Source organism: Corapipo altera, unplaced genomic scaffold (assembly GCF_003945725.1).
Source record: "Corapipo altera isolate COAL_440 unplaced genomic scaffold, ASM394572v1 343, whole genome shotgun sequence".
NCBI lineage: Eukaryota > Metazoa > Chordata > Aves > Passeriformes > Pipridae > Corapipo > Corapipo altera.
Window position 1 is genome coordinate 2,175,813 of NW_020884913.1, and position 19,605 is coordinate 2,195,417.

General features: G+C 45.5%; 1 protein-coding gene across 1 annotated transcript in view; it reads left to right on the top strand.

Moving 5' to 3' along the window:
* Positions 1–6: 6 nt before the first annotated feature.
* CACNG4 (calcium voltage-gated channel auxiliary subunit gamma 4) overlaps positions 7–19,605 on the top strand; it is a 43,024-nt gene continuing 23,425 nt past the window's right edge. The window contains exon 1 of the mRNA XM_027654684.1: positions 7–252. Within this exon, the coding sequence (XP_027510485.1) occupies positions 30–252 (223 nt within the window). The 5' untranslated portion in view covers positions 7–29. The remainder of the gene's footprint in view (positions 253–19,605) is intronic.

The following is a 19,605-nucleotide window of genomic DNA, read 5'->3' on the forward strand; positions in this document are numbered from 1 at the left end:
CCGCGCCCGTGCGGGGACTATGAAGCACCATGGTGTGGTGTGACCGTGGCGTCCAGATGCTGCTGACCACGGTGGGCGCCTTCGCCGCCTTCAGCCTCATGGCCATCGCCATCGGCACCGACTACTGGCTCTACTCCAGCGCCCACATCTGCAACGGCACCAACATCACGACGGACGAGGCGCAGGGGCCGCCGCGGAAGGCGCGGGGCGATCTCACGCACTCGGGGCTCTGGAGGATCTGCTGCCTCGAAGGTACCGCGGCCGCGCAGGGGAGGGGGGAGCAACTTCCCGGGGGAACCCGGCTGCGCTCCTGGAGCCGCAGGGCAGAGCCCAGCCAGAGCCAGAGCCAGAGCCCGAGCCGGAGCCGCCGGGCTGAGCCCGAGCCGGAGCCGGGGCCGGAGCCGCGCCGGTGCCTCGGACACGGCCGAGGAGGAGGATGGCGTTACCGTGGCAACCGGCATCTCCGACATTGCCATGGGAACCGGCGGCGGGATGCGGAGCGCTGCCCAGGGGAGCGCTGCCCAGGGGGGCGACCTCGCTCCGCGGCCATCCCCGGGGCTTCAGGGCTTTGGGGAGCTCCTGGCGGGGTCGCGGCTTTTGGGTGCTTTGGGGCGCATCTGAGCCCTGCAGGCTTCGGAGCTGGCGCCCCCCCGGGACTTTGGCTTCAGGGGCTTTGGGGCTCAGCCACAGCTTTCGGGCAGGACAGCGGGAACTCCAGTTCCTCCCAGTGTAGCCTCAGACACACACACCGGGAGCCCAGCTGAAGGTGGTGTTGCCGCCGCTCAGGTGCTTCGCTGTGGACTCGGGGTTACTTAATACAGCCCAAGGGTCAGGCTGAATGATATTAACAATGAAAAGATGAGTGTTCTAGCGGCTGAGCAGGGCAGCAGGGACACCCCGCTCCCCGCAGAGGCCGAACATGTGGCTCCTGCTTTGAAAAATGGAGTTGTGGAGAAGGCGCGGCGGTAACTGCCGGGACAAAGGAGCACATGGGTGTTCGGAGGATTTGGCGTAGCAGACCGGGAAGCCCAGGTGGGAAACCACATCTGTCAGGCGAGAGCGGGGAGCTCTGACCGTGGGAAATCAGCACATCCCCAGGAAAGGGGCCGTGGCCACGGGGGCTCTGAAGCCCCTCACCTGCTGGGTCCATTCCCTCTGCGAGCAGCCTCCGTGATGCCGGAGGAAAGGGAGAGCGTGGAGGAGAGTGTGGAGGAAAGGGAGAGTGTGGAGGAATGGGAGAGTGTGGAGGAAAGCCGTTCGCTTCTGCTGAGCTGCTTTGTGGCTCCCGGGGGTGGGGGCATCCCAGAGTCTTTTTCCCCTCGGTGATGCACTTGGTGGACAGGGTGCTGTGCACCCAATTCCATCAGCCCAGCTCAGCACACGTGAACTTTGCCAGCCTGGGTTTGTGGTTTATTCCAACTGACAGACGGCGCAGCCCAGACGAGCCCAGCTCTGGGTCAGAGTCTCAGCTGTGTTCAGAATGGTTTTTCTCCCCAGAAAAGGCTGTGGCGTGGTAGGAGCACCTCATCCTCACGTCTCTTCTCATCTTCTCTTTTTGCTAACAATTTAAGGCTACAGTGTAACATTTTCCCCCTAAAATGTTGGATTTGCTACCTGGTGATAGTATGCATACGTAGAATAGCTGTAGGACAAGGAAATATTTTTAGATGATCAAGAGAGAAAGAATTACTGAAATGTGGAGGTTTAAGGGTAATAACAATGCTTGGCTTTATGACTCCTAAAGGGAATCTAACTCTCGGCATGGGCTTTTATGGCACCTGGAAAACGAGGGCTTGCATCTGAGAGCTCCCGAGTTTGCTTGAGAGATGCTGAGCTTCCTCCACTTGAAATGAATCCTGTGATCTTCACTGAGCTTGTCCTAGTGTCTTTTCCCTGGCAAACAAGTTTGTTTGCATCTAGCAGGAGTTGCTGAGCTTGCTCAGCTAGAATGGGCCTGTCATCTCCGTGAAAAATCCCAGAGTTTCCCGATGTCAGGATTTCGGTATGATCCCCCAGTAATATCACACACAGAAACGAAATGCAGCTTTGACTGGTGGAATTTTTGCCTTGATTTTCAACTGGGCTTAAGTCAGAAGTTTATTTAAAAGGCGAGAAGTCAGGGGAGCTGTGAGAAATGGGCAGCGCTGAAACAGTGCCCAGTAACGCGGCTCATCTCCAGTCTCGTCGCATCACTGGGCAGCGCTGGTGCCTCCCTGAGCACGTTGCATCTGCCAGGGCATCTGCTGAAAAATGGCACCCAGGAGTTGTGTGCAAGTGAAGCTTTAATCCCTGTCAATTCGGGGGATAAAAAGGCTTTTCGTGGGACCCATCCATCCAACAGCAATCGAGCTGCTCTGCTCAAAATTCAAATGCTCATAATCAAATTATAAAGTTACAAATCTTGAAGTTGTCAAATATGTGCTAAGAATGGACAATTTGAGAAAGCTGTCATCTGTTCACAGAGATGAGGAGCAGAGACTACGTTCTCTCCTACTTTTTCAATATGTTCTGTTTTGTAAGATTAAATCTATAGATGCATTAAAATATTCATGTTTTAAACCATACCATGGGACTTTGGTTTCAACATGGAAACACTCCTTTGTTTCATGTAATAGTAAAGCCATTTCTAGAAGCTGATTTAAAACAACACTCCCTTGATCATTTCAGAGCCTCTCTCAGTTGGAGTGGATGGGTCTTTTAGTATTATCAGGGTAATATTGCAACTCCAAGGACATACATAGCAAGAAAATAATTCAGTTGCAGATGTTTATATGGGATTAAATGGTCTGGCTTCAACCCTATTTTTGGAACTCTTCTTGTGTTTTGGAGTAATAATTATAAAAACCTACTTAATTTATTTTAATGGTCTTAATTGCCATTTCACTCATGTCAAAAAGACGAATCTAAGACACAAATGTGCAGAAGCTCCAAATGCCTTAAGCAGCCTCTGAAATTGCTTTTGACACACATAAAGCATTTCGCTGAGCAAATTTCAGGTCAGTTGAAATTTCCCATTCAAATGTTTCTCAGCTACATCCATAAAACAACCTGTGTGCTGGATTTTGAACAATCGCCTGTTAAATTATTAGGTGTTCCTCAGTGTTTTCCTGTTTTACTTTGAAACAGCATTTTACAAGAGATTTGCATCGTAACAATGATTGGAGGGATGCAGCTTAAGGATCCAGAGGATCCAGCATATTATCTTTGTTTGGAGCTGCAGTTGTCTTGGGGATGAAATCACGTTTCAGTACTAGTAGTCGATACTACTATGGAGCTTAGTCACTCAAGAAGCAGCGTTAATGATACATCAGTCAAACTCCTTTCTGTATAATCCCAATTTTGTTCTCTTAGTGTGTTTGCCAAAGGTGGAGGTAGGAGGTTCATTGAGTGGATTTTAAATAATAGCACTATTTCTGCGTGGATTTTTAAAAGTTATAGCCAAGGTAATTGCCTTAGGTGGGAAACTGTTTAAAACAATTCCTGGTGTGGATGTGCATGTAGCAGAAGTGGATGTTTCTTGGCTGAGCCTCCGCAGTGAGGTGGCCTGGGAGCTCCCTGGCAAAGCTGGATTTTGGGTTTCTGGGTCCAAGACATTTACAATAACCACAGTTTTGGCAGCTGAAGTTAAAATGTCAGCACAGTAAGGAGTTTCTGGTGGAGCCCCAGTGTAGCCATCCACACCTGAAACCTGCACCCCAACCCACAAATGAAAATAGGAGCAAATCAGCCCCGTTTGAGGTGGCTGCTGTTCTGTCCCATGTCTACATGTGAGCTGTGGTTATCACAGGCTGTGGGTCCCTGTCAAGATGGTGCAGAGCAGGGTCATGCAAACACAGCAAATTAATAATCATTTCATGGTCAACTTAACCTGAGAATGAGAGATTAAACCACCCTAATTTCCCAGCAGCCCCTATTCCTGTGGTAAACGTGCAGCACAGCTTTTTAAGCCTCTCACAATCTTATTCACAAGGAGGATCTGCTGTTATAATATTTGGCTAGAAAAAAAAAATACATTAAAAACACCACTTTATCCACTGAAACTGCTTATCTTGGTGCACAATCATGCTGAAGTTAATAGGACAGCTCACAACAGAGTGCTCTGCAGGCTCTGTGGCATCAAGATAGGAAAGCAAGTAATGTACTTGTAATTTAAATTTATTCAAAGAGTATTTTATTAAACACTTCAGCATATGAATCTCTTTGAACCCATTGTGTCTACTGCTTTTAGTATTCCCTGTTCGCCATTTACTTTTCAAGTGGTGCAATTGGCTACTTAATTCATGTGGAACCACGTGTCCTTCCTGACTGGGTGGCTGGAACATTTGTAACTGGGAGGAAGGATCGAGTAAATCATTTATGACTTGAAAACTTGCACGAATGCACATTTGCACAATTGTTTGCAGGTCTTCCAGCTCGGATGAAAGCGCACGAACACGGGAACCGCGGCGCCCGCATGCGCTGCTTCCATGGATACCCTTGAAAACAAAATAAAAATGCTTATACAAATGTTTGAGGCAAGTAAATAAAGGCAGGCTGCTCTCCATCAATACTGCAAATTCACTGCTCATCCAAAGAGAATGAATATTCTTTAGTATTCTCCCAGCACAGCTATGAAGTCCCAGCAGCACGGCTGTTGGTAATAAACTGAATACAATGCGGGCTTTATAATCAAATGCAATGGCCAAAGTTTTATTTGGTGAAGAGCAAATGTTAAATCACTCTAATATCAGACACGACCTGCCTTGGAGGTTGTGTCCACAGGCACGTTAAGAAGTGGTTGGTCTTCCCAACCTTTCCAGGCGTGTGAGCCTGTACTCACACCATGGAAGAAAAGAAACTGCAAATGGAGAATACACAAATGGGTGTCTCTGCCGTGAAAAAACTTGTTCTGTGATGCATAGCCTATTTCTAGGACAATATATATGCATTTTGTGCACTGCTGAAGAGTGAACTTTCATCCATGAATCTTTCAAAACAAATACAAACCCCTTAGAGACAGACCTTGCTGAGATTCAGCCAATGTCTTCATTCTTTTTTTCCATACATCCTGCTCATGCCATCTCCGTTTCCTTGGTAAAACATGTGCTGTTGAGAAAGTGCATGTGCTTTACTCATTGTTTTTAAAAGCAATTCTTAGCACTCCAGTGTCAGCGTTGCAACAGTGGCTGAAGCAGCACAGTTTTGCCAGCAATTGATGGAGTGTTTTTTTTTTTTTTTTTAACAGCCTTTTTAGGTTAATTTTTTTCAAGAGCATTCTGTTTGTTAGAGATAGTTTCTGCATTCAGAGTTGCCTTTATGGATGCAGAGTTCAATCCCTTTGAAATATTGTAAATTGTAAATATTGTAAAATATTGTAAAATATTTTAAAATACTGAGAAAGGTCGTGGTGGAGGAACTGTCAGCAGAAGATGGGTTAAGGTGTTATCTGTTCTCAAATACAAAAAAAAAAAAAAAGCAGAGATGTCCTAAATGCACCTCTTTGAACATTTTTAACAGAGGCTCTCAAATGACCGTACTGATGTCACAAAACATCCATTCTTCCCAAGACACTCTATGGAACAGGGATCTGAAGCTAGTTGACTGAATATATGTCACTTTAATGAATTAATTTGCTTTCTTGAACTCGATCTACTATATAGCCAGTAGGGAGCTATCAGGCTACACGGAGGTTTCAGTTCTTTCTCGTGGCTCTCAGCATGTCAGATATCCCAGTGCAAAACTCAGAACCCAAAGACTTTGTGTGCATTAGCGATGCTCCCCGAAGGCTGGAAGCCGAGGAAAGCACATTTGTAATCCAGCTGTAAAGCTTCTTCATCTGTGCAAGATGCAATGTGGAGAATATTAATCTTACCTGGGTTTCAGGATTGTTCTGTGAAGGTTTCAGAAGTGTTTTGTGAGGAGCCAAGGGGACGCTGGGCTGTACAAATAGGACACCTGTGGCTGTGTTGTGCTGTGGTTGCTTTTCTGTTTTGTGTAAAATTACTCTGTGTATTCTAAGGATTTGACAGATGGCATTTGTGGTAGTATCTGTCAGAGCCATAGTAAGTCATTTTGGGGTTGGTGAGGACCTTTGCAATGATGTAATGTAGTCTTTGGGCTTCTTCCAGGAGCCATTACCTTTAACTGACCTTCTGCCATGGGCTTTCATGACTCTTTTTAGGTACTGGCAGGAGCTCGTTGCTGTTGTACCTCGTCAGGGCTTGGCAGCTCTGCTGACCCCCACCAGTATAAACTGGTAAAAGAGGAGAATACAACAATGTATTTTTTTGTTCCTGTAAGATTTCAACACAGTGATTGTTCCTCCAGCAGGTCCTGTCCCATTCTCTGAGTCACAGTCTGCTCAGGTCGTGCTGTCCAACCTGTAGCTTTGGTCAGTCTTCCCAGGTGCAAAACAGCTGAAGCTCATAAAAAACTGGGGAATAAGGGGGGGTGTATCTGATAACTTTATTCTGTAGCCTTGTGTATCTTTGCAGAAACACAGGAAAGAAAGAAAAAATATAAGAAGGAAAGGTACTGCTTTCATCTCATCTCATCTCATCTCTAATTCCTTTGAGGAGGTAGGAGTGCTTAGGTACTGAGTGTAATTTGAAGTCTTTATTAACACCTCTCAGCTCCCAGCTATTTAGTTGGTGTCTCTGTGGTTTGTGTGGCAAAGAGCAGCAATTTCTGTATAATTCCTGTATCCCCAAACTGAAAATGGAGAGGGGGGAGGAGGAGGAATGGATGGGCTTGTGAGTCTGGGCTTCAGTAGGTTTCCTGCTTGGTCTGGGGCCAGTTACTTTATTTTTCTATCCCTGACTAGGAGGGATAACTGTGCTTTCTTCCCACCCACTTTTCTCTCATTCTAATAATAAAATGGAAACGAAGATGTGGAAAAACTAGGACACGGTGATAGGGCTGCCCAGCTCAGAGAAGATGCATGAACACTACTTTAACTGGGTTTGAAGCATTTTGCTTGCAACTTATGTTTTATACATGCAATATTTGGTGTTTAAACATGTCTTCCTTGAGGGACAGGATTAAGTCTGATTCTCCACCTACGTAAATTTAACTGCTTTCTAGGAAGGCAGTGGAATTATGCCAATATGAAGCCAATATAAGAGAAGGGATTGTAGATCTGTCCCTTCAATTGGACCTTTTCCTGCTGGTCCTTCTTTTCTGAGCCAAGACTCATCTCAGGAAATAAATCAAACTATCAAACTGAAAAACTGGTCCTGCTTCCAAACATTACTTGGTGCTTATCTTCATTTTAGATTTCTGTTTACTGGTATTTATGATGTCGCAGACTTACGGTTCAGCATCCAAATTCCTACCAACAGATGGCAAGGCAGGATGCACAGGAGTAGTAAAATAAACAGGATAAATGCACAACTGCCCATATGTCTGAGAGGCTGATACACATTTATGACTTTCAGAACAAAAGGATGTTTCCAGTAGACAGCTCCAGTGCTGTGCAGGGCTTCGTGCTATTTTCTGCCTTGTTCTAAAGCCTCCCACTTTTTCAGCATATTTTGATGAGTTAAATCACAATATATTTTGTCCCCCCTCTCCTACTCCTAGGTAGCTGTTTCCTTTAGTTATTTGTCTCCACTCCCCAAAGTACATCATTTTAGCATGGAAGGTGGCTCTTTCCTGGCCTTCAGCTCGTATTTTTTTCTTTCAGAGTGGTTGTTTTGACTCTTTTGAGGGGCGCACAGAGGTGCTGGGGACCACAGCAACAGTCGAGGCTTCCTCTAGATTGAGATTTATCATAATATTAATGACAAGTGGCCTCTCTGCTATCTCAAAATAGTAAGGCTCTGGGCGAGCTGCCTGCAGGATGGATAGCCCAGCCTAGGCAGACTTTATCTAGATTTCCCTTCGAATCTGGGGGCATTTTTGCCAGTTGTTGCACGCTGTGAGTCAAATGCAGTGAAAGTGTTGAAGCAGTTCTTGATTTAGCCTGGCAGATAGTCCAGCCCCTCTTTCTCCTCCTTCCTGTGGCATCCTGTCGTCTTAACATCTTTGTTCTCTTTCTCTTTTCGCCTCTCCTTGCTGAAATGTTGTAACTTTCCTTCTGCTAAAACGATACCTCAGAAATTAACTTTTCAATGACAGTGCAATAATCTTTCTTTAGAAAACTGATAGATACTGCCCAAGGTAGAAATTTAAGATTTTTAGTTTATCTTCTTAACTCTTGAGCATCTTGAGCATCTTGATTCTGGGCCATCCTGCCAATGAAAAATGTATAATACTTGTCCAAAGGTATGAGTTTGGGTTTTCTTTTCTTACTACCTGTTTGACCTGTTTTCCTGGATTTATCCAGCCTCCTGCTCGCTTTACAAATAGCCCTGTAAGTTCTTCAATAGAACTGAGTCATTTCTTGTCAAATCTTATATGTGAAGGAATGATACATTAGAAACATGCTGTCACCATACGAAGAGATGGATGAAGGGAGAGCACGTTATGGAATTACAGTATTTCCTGTGCCAGTTGCCAAGCCCTGATACAAATTAACCTCTTTTATTGTTATTTTTCAAGCATTCCGCCTTTTAATTGCTGTTTTGGAATTGTGCCACTTAGTTCTGCCCTTTGAATGTTTCTCACTTAGCAAGTCCCTTTAGCTTGATAATGCCAAATGTTTCAGAGATATTCAGCATCCCCTGTTGGAGTGGGAGAGGGACCCAGTTCAGGGAGGAATTACCACCCTTGTTGAGCTGCCAGGGTTTTTTTTCAGATTAGGTTAATAACTGTTTTTAAGTCATTGCCAATTCTCCGCCGGGGGTTTCAGATCAGTTTTCTCCCATTTATACTTTTTAAATAATGCAATTTCGTGTAGAATATGGATGACCAAATATTTTCTCCTGTCCAAATATATAGCATTCAATAACGTTGGGATTGTTATTGTCTTCCTTGCATCCCAGAGGCACAGTTTATCTATTGCTGCTGCAAGGCATTAAAAAGGAACCATGACATGTTGCAATTATGACTTGAAATAGGACCTCGCCAGAGGAACATTGCCTAAATGTAATCAAATCTAAAGCATAAGTTATTTCTTATACCTATCTGAGGGCTGTGCATACCTATCTCATGGCTCACCAACTATCAGTGATAGCAAGACACTGAATGATTTTCTTGTAAGAATTGCCACGCTCTTGGGGTTTTTAAAAGTTCAGCCCCCAGCCATTCAGCTGCCTGCAAGCAAACGAAATAACAGACTCTTAACCTTGTGACTATTTAGGCTGAGCTTTCAAAGGTATCCAGATATGAAAGCCAGCGATACTCCTTCGTGTATGACTCACTAATGGCAACAGTGGGCTTTAATCATCTTTGTCCAGCGGATGTTCTGAATTCAAGTACGCCACAGCAATGCTCCTTTACATACTTGCATATATTTTAATCCAAAATTAGCTACACTTGGTTTCTTTGTGTGGCAGTCTGGTTTTAGCCAGCTGATAGAACAGCAAGTTGCATTGTGTCGCAGCACATTTTTATCCACAGGGATCGTGGACGGGGTTGCAGCCCTCGAATTCACTGAACAGAGCCCTGTGACTTGAGCCAGTGAAGTCAATAGCCCAAAATGGATGTTAATCTCCCTCTGCTGAGAGTGGGAAGGCAATTTTTGGGCAATTGTGAACTACCAAAACTTCAGGAGCTTGATTTCCAGTGCAAAGAGAGAGCCCCAGACTCTGCTTCCTCCCAGATTTAACATCTCCTAGTCCCGCTCTGCCACCTGCCATCCACCCGACTGACAGCAGTTTATTCTGTCCAATTAGAGCTCAGGAGCATTATTAATGATTTCAGCTGGGTTTTATTAGGGGAACTGTCAGAAAATGTCAGTATCAAGCAGAGCTCTCCTAGACATGATAAAATATCAATTAATAAATCTGGGAGCTCAGTAACAGTTTGGAAATGGTGTCTTAAACCTGAGTTGCTAACCCTGACCAGTTGGGTCTGTGTCCTCACCCTCCTGCTGTCCAGCAGCAGGATGTCAGTTATTTCCATTACAGCAATTTTGGGTTCACCGGTGTGCTCTTTGCAGACAGACCAACCTCTTCCAGATGGACCAGTAGGACACAAAGAGCTCAAGTCCAAAAGCCCCTCTATGTTTATGCTCGAGCTGAACCCAAGCCAACGAACGTAGCAAGAGGCTGAGCTTCTTGGCTCAAGCTCGGAGCTGCTTGGATGTGCCCACCCTATGTTTGGATCAGAGCTGGTCCGCGTCCCCCCAGCTCTGCCCACTGTGAAAACACATTTTTGTCTGTCAACAGAAGCTTCTCCACAACAACGAGTCGTCTTTCCAAAGGCTGTGGCTTATGACCTCTGTCCAAGTTTACGTTGCATCGAGAGTCAACCGAATTTCGCTTTTTGAGTTACTTAGGTGTTTCCAAAAATATTTATCCAAAACTACGCCGCTATCTGCTAATTTTGAGATTAAACATCCCATGGTTCTCCTCAGCAGACTGGATGTTGGCTCCAGAGGGTGGGAAGTGTTTCTCCTTCACCCTGCACGTTTTGCTGTGCTCTTGTCCTTGCCTTTAGCGCTGACAAATGCAGACGGTTCCGAGGTGCTTTGGGATCCTTAAAGATGCAAGACCTGAAATAAAGCATGTAGTGTTTAGGAATGATGCTGGGGCTGTGTTCACAGCACCACTGCGAATTATAGCCGCTCCAACAATTCATTTGCAGTGTCCCACTACGGTGGTGCTTATTAAAATAGAATCCTCTTTATGGTTTGGTAGCAAATTAAGAGGGGAAAAACATAGCTATCCTATTCCATCCCATGTCTTTTAAAGAGATTTACCCTCATCACTTGCTTTCAAGGGATATTTCCCTTGTTTTCGCTTGTACTCCAGGTCTGATTTTTAATGACTTACTTAGTCTCTCTTGGTAGCCAATTCCCAGTGACCTTTTCCCTCATTTTATTTTAATTTCTGTATGTAAAGGGCAAACAAGAACTGGAGACGGTCTTTGGGCACAGCAGCAAAACCCCTTAGAGAGGGGAAAACAGGCCAGAAATTTTCCACCTGAATTCTAAGCCTTACCCAGGGCTTTGGCCACACAAAGAGCCAACATGCTCAGCACTGCAGGATCGGAGGAGCTGGACCAAGGGCAAGTGGTTCAGGACCAGGGCCAGACCTGGGCAGCCAGGACCTCGCCGTCAGCATTCCAGGCTCCACTGCTGGATGCAGCTACTCCCACAGGTTATCCCATTTTCTGGCATGGCTGCTGTGCCCCGGGGAGGGCTGAGCAAGTGCTTGCAGCTGGCCAGAATATGGGTACACAGCTCGTAATGCTGATTTTATAGCATTAATGTGCACCTGGTTTGGTGGCCAACTGGCACCGTGTTCAGCCTAAAATGTCTGTGTAAGCCCTGTATTAAAAGAGGCATAAGAATTAGCGTGTATCAAACATGTCATTAGACACGTGCCTGGTAGACATAATGTAGGATAATGAACACGATCACAAGAATAAATTAATAACTGAAAATATTTTTTATACGTGGGCACACTTAAAACAGGGTAAGAACTAAGTGACACTTGTGTCACCAGTTTATAATTAAAATGCAGTGCTTGAATGAAAATGTAAGCTTCAATTAGCCAGCACGACCCTGCTTCCGGCTTTACTTCCCACTGAAAAGCAACGATAACAAGCTCACATTTATTATCAGAGTTTTTCCTGGAGCTGTGCACTGAAACATGCTCACATCTGAGCCCTTTCACTGAAGACATTTTTTCGCTTCAGCAGTTTGGCATGCCATACAAAGGCTCTCTGATTTTTAGTGATGTTCACCTCCTCTTACATAAAAATGTTTTCTGTGCATATTATTTGGTTTTAGTTAAAGTCCAGGTGCACGGGTTACTGAAGAACCAAAGGGATGGCTCATCACAGAGCACAATGGGTAATTATTGCTGAGCTTCACTGTATTGCACAGACAAATCCTTTCTTGGAGCTCAGCATTGTGACTATGAGAGAGAGAAAATATCTACGATCCAGCCCAAAGTCCTCCAAGGGTAAGAACAGATCCCCTGGTAGATGCTTTGCCCATTTCATTTTTTAACTATCTCAAGGGACAGAGCTCTACAATTTTGTTTAGAGACACTATTTTGCATTTTAATTTCACCAGTGGGAAGTTAATACATATATAAATTATGAGGTCTCATGTGTTCCCATTTTCATCCCAAGAGGGTGTTAGGCTTTTTGTAAAACGCTAAAATAATTCTCTGGGTTTGTTTCCTTCCTCCCCTCTCCCTAGTCCTCCATTTAAGCCAAGATTTATCTTGATTTTTGCACAATCCAAATTTTGGCGCTGCTTTGCCTGAGGATGGAGGTTGATTTCTGGAAGATAGGGCAGGTCCTTGGGCAGAAGGAAAACCCAGATGCCTTGGAAGAGCAGTTCTGGAGGTGCGAGTGAAGGGAGGGCACATGCTGTGGGTACCTTGTTGAGCGTTTTTGGACCCTTCAAACTGATCCATGTGCAGAGCAGGGTACAGGAGCCTGAGTCCCAGATAACAAGGACAGGGAATGGCCATCGCAGGCAGGAGAGTTGGTGAAATCCTGACAGCCCCAAAATGTCAAGATGGAGCAGTTGAGCCTCAGACAGTGAATTTAAGGAACACGTCCTCTCTGAGGGAGATGGGACCGAATGTCCACACGAATATCTTTTGCAATGCCCCCTCCAATATTTTAAGCCATTTCTACGGGCGGAATTCTTGTGCTGTAGGAGTGGGTGTCATGCCAGGGTATCTCAACTCAGAATAGATGTATGCTCTTAGCTTTGGGTCAGGCAGTGACGTGTGGTGGCTTTAGAGCCTCCAGGAGCTCTTCAAGTTGTAAAAACTACAAACCTCCTGGTTTGTCACTGGTGTTATTCACATGGGACAGAGTGACCTCTCCAGAAAGCCCTTCCAACAACAGCCGCAATCTCTCTCAATAGCGTTTAATAACTACCCACAGAGAAAATTACACTCTATTTAAAAGGCCAGAAAAATCATCTTCACTTTAGCTCTGCTGACTTTGGTAGAATCACACCAGAAATGAGTTTTGTCTGATATCCTTTCCCATAGTAATGCTCAGTAGCTGAGCATAAAAAGCCTTTCCAAGGCAGATTAAACAAGTCCAAATGGTGAAATATTCGTTTAATTTTCTTTCACACACGTTATTTTAGGTGTAGCTTGGAACTCTGCCCTTACGAGAGGCATCCCTTTAAATATTTATACAGCATCAATATGTAGCCACCTTCATACGTTTTTAATGATATGTTCCTTTCTAAATTAACCATTAGGCAACCCTGTTCTGTAGCGTTCTGGATTTTGCACTGCGTTTACGCTGCCCTTGAAAATTTTTTAAATTTTTTTTTTTTTTTTTAATTTCACCCTGGAACAATGAAGATGTCAAGGCAAGGCCCAGGGGCGCCGTGGAAATGGAATTCTTGGAGCGCCACCGCTGTTGCCATGTGGACACGCGCTCAATAGCACACTGTGCTGCTCTGCAAGCCAAGGGAATTAAATCCCAGCCCCGCTGCTGGGCCATGTCAGTTCATCACCAGTACAATGGCAGCTCTTCGTTCCTGTCATTGTAATTCCCGGGATCAGGGGGAAAAAACATTGAAGTAAACACAAGCAGAGGAGGGACGGGAAGAGATGTCTCCGTTCTCCCTGCGAACCACAGTTGTGGCAGGTTTCTGGATTTTCTAGAAGCTTTTCCCCTTTTTTTCTTCTCACTTTGTGTTAGTAAGATGCTATGGGAGGCCAAGGTGAATAGGACAAAGCCCAACTCTGTCAACTGAGTCAAAGATCTTTACTGTTTGCTCAGCCCTGATTCAGCCTGAAAACCCACAGATGAGTAAAAGTGTTGTTACAAGCCATGGGTTTTTATAACTCTGGGATTTATGAGTCCCATTTAATTATACCACATTATCTTAGCAAAAGGGTTTCTGCAGAAGCTGTTCTTGGCCTGTTTCCATTCTGGTTTCCCTCTCTGAGGACCACAGGAGATGGATGCACCATGAGATTTGGCTGCCTAACCAAAACCTTAGCAAAGCCTCAGCAGGTAAGACAGACCTCACACACCTGCCAGGTTTGATAGGGAGATTATTCCCCTTACAAAAAAGAAGGACATCAGAGCTGGTCCTATACCCTGCAATCCTGAAAGCAAGAGAAAAATATTCCCACAAAATATTCTTCACAAAGACAGGTTTCACCCCTTAGAGCTGAAATCCTTCTTTGAAGGGGCTTTACCCTGTACTTGTTTTGTAAGTAAGAGCTTCAGTCAAGTCAGCAAAGATTTTGTCTGGGGATAATGGGCTCAAGGAAATACTGAAATGCAATTTCCCTGAGTTGCAGTGTACTGAAGACAGAGATTGAGTCACCAGCAATGCCCTTCCAGCGCCGGAGACAGTTCCCGCTGTCCGGAATCAGCCCCACTAAGGATGTCACTGTCTCTTACACTGGCAGATAAGGTACTCTGCAAAAAGCACAGGGGTGTTTTTCTCTCTTCCCTCCAATGAACCAAATCTGGTAGGATTTGTCTCCAGCAGCGACTTGGCTTCTGGGTTTTTAAATGTGCTGGTAAAGGGACATTGTCTGCTCCCAACAAAAGCCGCCTGGGCTTGGCATTCCTGACGGGTGCCTCGGGAAAAGAAGCCAGGCAGCAGCTGAAATCCAGCTAACTGTTCTCTGGAAGAGAGGCAAGGTATGGCCAAGCTTAACTTGTGCTGTTATTCAAGGCTTTTCTTTGGGTTGCAAAGGCAATTTTTTTTTTTGGTATTTGCTGCAAATATGTTTAAATTCTCTCTGTTTTGGAGGCAAGTAGTCAATGCATCTGAAGTGCATACTTGACATATGCTTCTTTTCACATGCTGTCCTCCATTCATTTCATGCAGCAGATGCTCAGTTTACCACTTTAAATGTATTCTTATTTACTAGAAATTATTTTACAAAATAGCTGTTTGGAACTAAACATTCCCAGCCCTTCTTTTGGGTGCAGGGAGCTCCTTTTTGCAGCTGTCCTGGGTGGCTGCATGCAGATGTTGACAGGTTAATTTGCATTTGAAGAGCTGGATGCAGTGAGCTAAGCAAGGGTTTTTCTTCCCTGCCTCTGAAGGCAGTCACTTCACCACTCCTTGCCAAAATTAGCCCCTTTGCTACTCTTCTTAATTAACTAGAGCAACATCCAAGCTGAGTTTGGCCCATTGTTAGCTGGCCATTTATTACAGGATTGAATTAAACCCTTTGGCCATGTAAAAGGCTCTTATTCTGAAAATTGATTGTACAACAGTGAAATGCAAGGACAGTGCTAATTCGCAGAGCTGGTAGGTACAAGCTGGTTTATCTGATTTCCACTATCCTGTTGCCAGAAACTGCAAGTTCAACCTTCCAGCTGAGGTTTCTGGTTTACCTGACTGCTGCATCCTCCTGGGGTCTGAAATGGTTTAGTAAAAGGGTAATTCTGATATTAAGAAGAATTAAGTGCAGCTTGCACTGCTCAATCCCCCTTCCCAGAGAGGACTCTTTTTTTTGTTGTTGTGGGGGTTTTTTCCCCCCTTAAAATAAGATTGTATAAAGACTTCCAGCACAAAGACCCAAATTTAGACTTCAGTCCCTCCCATTGACAAGAAAAAGGCAGCAGTCCTGATCCACAACCATGCTGTCAGCCTCTAGAAGCTGTGGCTCCTGGTCTTTCATGTGCCTGATCCATCCACATCAGCTCAAAGCTCAGTTTAGCAAAGACCTTTCATGCTGCAGCAGGGAGAAGAGCTGACATTCAAAGAGCTGTAGCCTTGTCACCACCAGGGCCTGCACATTTTGCTTCCTCTTCACTTTCTTTTCTCCCCTTTAGATGTTAGAAAACTGTCAGGGAAAGTGGGTATTAGAGCACTGAGCTGAACCTGCAGAAACATGGGAAAGCATTATTAATTTCTTTTTCTTTTTTCACCTTCTTTTCACCACACTTCTGTGCTTCTCTGCCATGTCCTTGCCATGGCCTGCTGTGGGCAGATGCTGGTCTCACTCCCCCCAGTAATCTGGATTTCAGCTCAGTTTGCTGTGCATCCCTCTGGTCAAGGCTGCCACAGGGACAAAGTTACCCATTTGAATTGATCCATTTTGATGTCTGTTTGTAGGTGTTATAACAAACACTGGTGATATGTTGGACCCAGTCTGCATTTTGGAGGATTTCTGGCAAAATTCTTGCTGGTCACAGTCAAGTAGAAACTAATTCTTCACCCCAGTTGTGCACGAGTGTGGTACTGGCACAGTGTGTCTTCTTAAAGGAGAGTGTTTGCTCCAGTCCATCATTTACATCCTGCATTTAACTTTTCTTGTAGATATCTTTGGGTTTTCTATGTAAGAACTTAAGTGGAGGGGATTGGAGTGGAGGATGTTGCTGTTAGACAGGCATGATTCAAGTACCCATGGAGACATGAGATCATTCCACATTGTAACCAACACAAGAAGATTACCTTATACAAGAATAACTAAGAATAGAAATTTTTGACCTTCAAGATTTCCTTATCTGTAAACATTAGAGCTGTGTAGCAATGCAGCTCTGCTTGTCAACAACAAGAAATAAAAGAAAAAAACCCTAATTTAAAACCCACAGTGGCAGTGGAATAAATTCATACATTTATCATCTCAGAGGTTCCCATCGCTCCTGCCTCTTTTCCTGCAAGATTTAAATTATTACATTTTTTTTAATGTTATGTTTACTCTCCTAAGAATAGAACACAATTTACAGAAGCTCATATGGATGAAAAAGCACTTTCCTTTTGCACTGTTGCTCACAGTCAACACACACAGACCTGCACCTTCGAGCTTCCCCAAACCTTGGTTCGTATCATCAAACAAATTAATGAAGTATTTAGAAATTTATTTTTAAGTCCTTAAAAGTTGAATTTTTGTTACTTGAACTTTCACTGTAAGAAATGGATCTCCCTGTTTGGTGCAAGACCTTACCTGGTCCAGTTAAAGGGGCAGATTCTTCACAACACTTGAATTGGACATATTTGCATGAGAAAAGATCCTTAAAGGGAAGAAATGCAGGATGAGGTTCTAAGCTTAGCAGAACAGCTGGAAAGAACCTGCTAAAATAAAATTCAGTATCTGCTGCTGTAGATCTCTCAGGTTTTAAGCTTCTGAGGCAGAGGGTCATTTTTAAGCCGAGTTTTAAGTTGCACGTCCATGAATTATTTCTAGTGCCTTGCTCAAAAATAGCGATTTGAGCCGGTGCCCTGTGCTCACACGGGGCTGGAGTGTGGCTGGGAGCCCACCCAGGCCTGGGGACACCAAACTTTCTGCCCACACATGCACCATGTGCCCCTCCTTGGGTCTGGCACACGCTGGGGGCACCCTGTCCATGTCCCTTGTCCCTCCCCTGGCACGGATCAGCAGGGAATGGCCGGAGTTTGGGGTCCAGACATCCCACTGAGGTCTGAGCCAGTGAGGGGGAGCCGTAGTTTGGTGCCAAGAGAGGCCAAAGGCAAAGTGCTGTCCCCTGAGAGCAGGGGCACGTCGTGCTGAGTGACTCAGAGGCACAGCTGAGTCACAGCCTCCTGTGGCTCCTCCTGTGCCGGGAGCGGGTCAGACACCGTATTGGAGACTGTGCTTGAATTCATGATCCAAGTCATTGTGTTCGGGCTCCTCTTTGCTTCACGAGGAGGAAGTGTGTGCTGAGGGAAATCCAGCTCCTGGTTCTCGTTCGTGAGGGCACTGTTAGGAAAAAAAGTCCAAGGAAAACCACCTCTAAAGCACAAGGGGATGACATTTTCTCTGCTGGAGCCCCTCAGAAGTCCATGGAGGTACACTTGGCGCATCCAGCATTCCCAGGGTAGCAGGACTCGTCAGCTAAGATTGTCTGAGGTGTGTGGAGCTGCTGCAGCTCATGAGGGTACAGCCCTTCTACTCCAGAGCCTGCAGGAGCAGGTCTGCAGAGGGTTTTAGGTGTTACTGTGCCTAAAAATTCCAAACTCATCCCACAAACCCCAGTACCCTGGAGAATAAATGATGCTGAAGAGCAGAGCTCGGGAGCTGGACCCTGATGGTGATTGGGCTGACATCAGACCTCAACTTTGCAACCAACAGGGCTGATGTTTGGGTCTGTGCTCCTCCTGAGGGGCGGACACCTCATTTATGAGTGCTCCAGATGGAGGCACAGCAGCACAGATATCCATCGGCTCATCCCCAGCTTCCCTGGTGGCACCATTGGAGTTAAATGACACGGCAGATCCTCACTCTCCAGCAGGTATTTGCTGGCCATAACCCTGTGAATCCAGGCCGTGGAGCAGAAGTAATCCATAGTCACTGGGCAAACTTTCCCAAGAGCTTATTCAGGAGAGAAGGCCGTGCTGCATCGGCAGCGCTGTGAGCAGGGGAGCTGCTGGAGCCGGCTGATATTCCAGCACGAAGGAGTATTTTTAGAGCCATCCTATGGTGCAGGATTTTTAACTTCCATTTCACAGCCCTCGAAGCCTGGCAAACTTTCATTAACATTTGATGCCTTGAAGTCATGCGAGGTCTGGGGGGAAAGGGAGGGGAAGGAGGAAAAAAAAATACACCTTTTTGGAGCGTGTAGTTTGCGAAGTTGCTGGGAAGCTTAGAAGAAACCTCCAATCCCTCCTTTCTGTGGTTTTAAAGTACCCAAACCATTCAGAAAACATAGCAGGAATCCCAAACCATGGCTGGGTGGAAGAGTCTTACTTAATTAACTTAACAGGTGAAATACCTGGAGCCTCTTTGACCCTTGGCAAGATTGAAGCACTTTTTAAACAGAAAGCTCGCCACCTTACAAGGATTATGCCTCTCTTCTTGGCCCATTATTAGACAACTTTGCTAATATAGGGCTCTTTGACCCATAAATCCCCAAATTATTTATAAGCCATCCTAGAGAGGAGAACATGGGCCATGGAGAAGTTAAAGGATTTGCTCCCAGTTCCCACTGCACTCGCTGCCGTTTCTGCTCAGCACAAAGTAAGGCTTTTCTGCCCAAATTTTTAACTGGTAAAAACAGAGCTTCCCTGGCTACAAGGCAGACTTTCAACTGGAAAATAAATTAACAGAAACTCTATTTTTCCCCCACTCTAAATATACACACATGCACACACACACACAGAAGAGCGTCTCTTCGCACACAACCGAGATTTTTCATAGGCTGAGGGAGTAGGAAGAAGAGACGTATTTCTGTCTCCTTGGCAAAAATACACTGGCAGCACACCCCTGAGTTGTAAAGATTGAGAAAGTACCAGAGCATGGCCCTGTTAAGCAGGTTTTGGAGATCTGCCCTTTGGCTGCCTGTGCCCGTCTGCCAGGGATGCTGCCTTGGGGGGGGCTCAGTGTGGGGGACCCCAAACAGCCCCTTCAGGCTTCTGAGGTGGAAGAGGAGGTTGCAATACCTGGAAATGAGGAGCTGTCAGCTCTGCATCTTGCCAGGTGAAGTGTCTGAAGGGGAGAGGAGCTGTAAACCTCCCCCTGTGCATGGCAGCGTTCCCGGGCAGTCGGAGCTGCTGCCTGTCTGCTCAGCTGGGCACCTCTCGGGAGGTCTGGCCAGGGTGGTGACAAACTGGTCCCCTCCTGCTCTCAAAACTCAGGAGGAAATATGGTACCCAAGATGTTGTTATACAAGGGCTAGGAG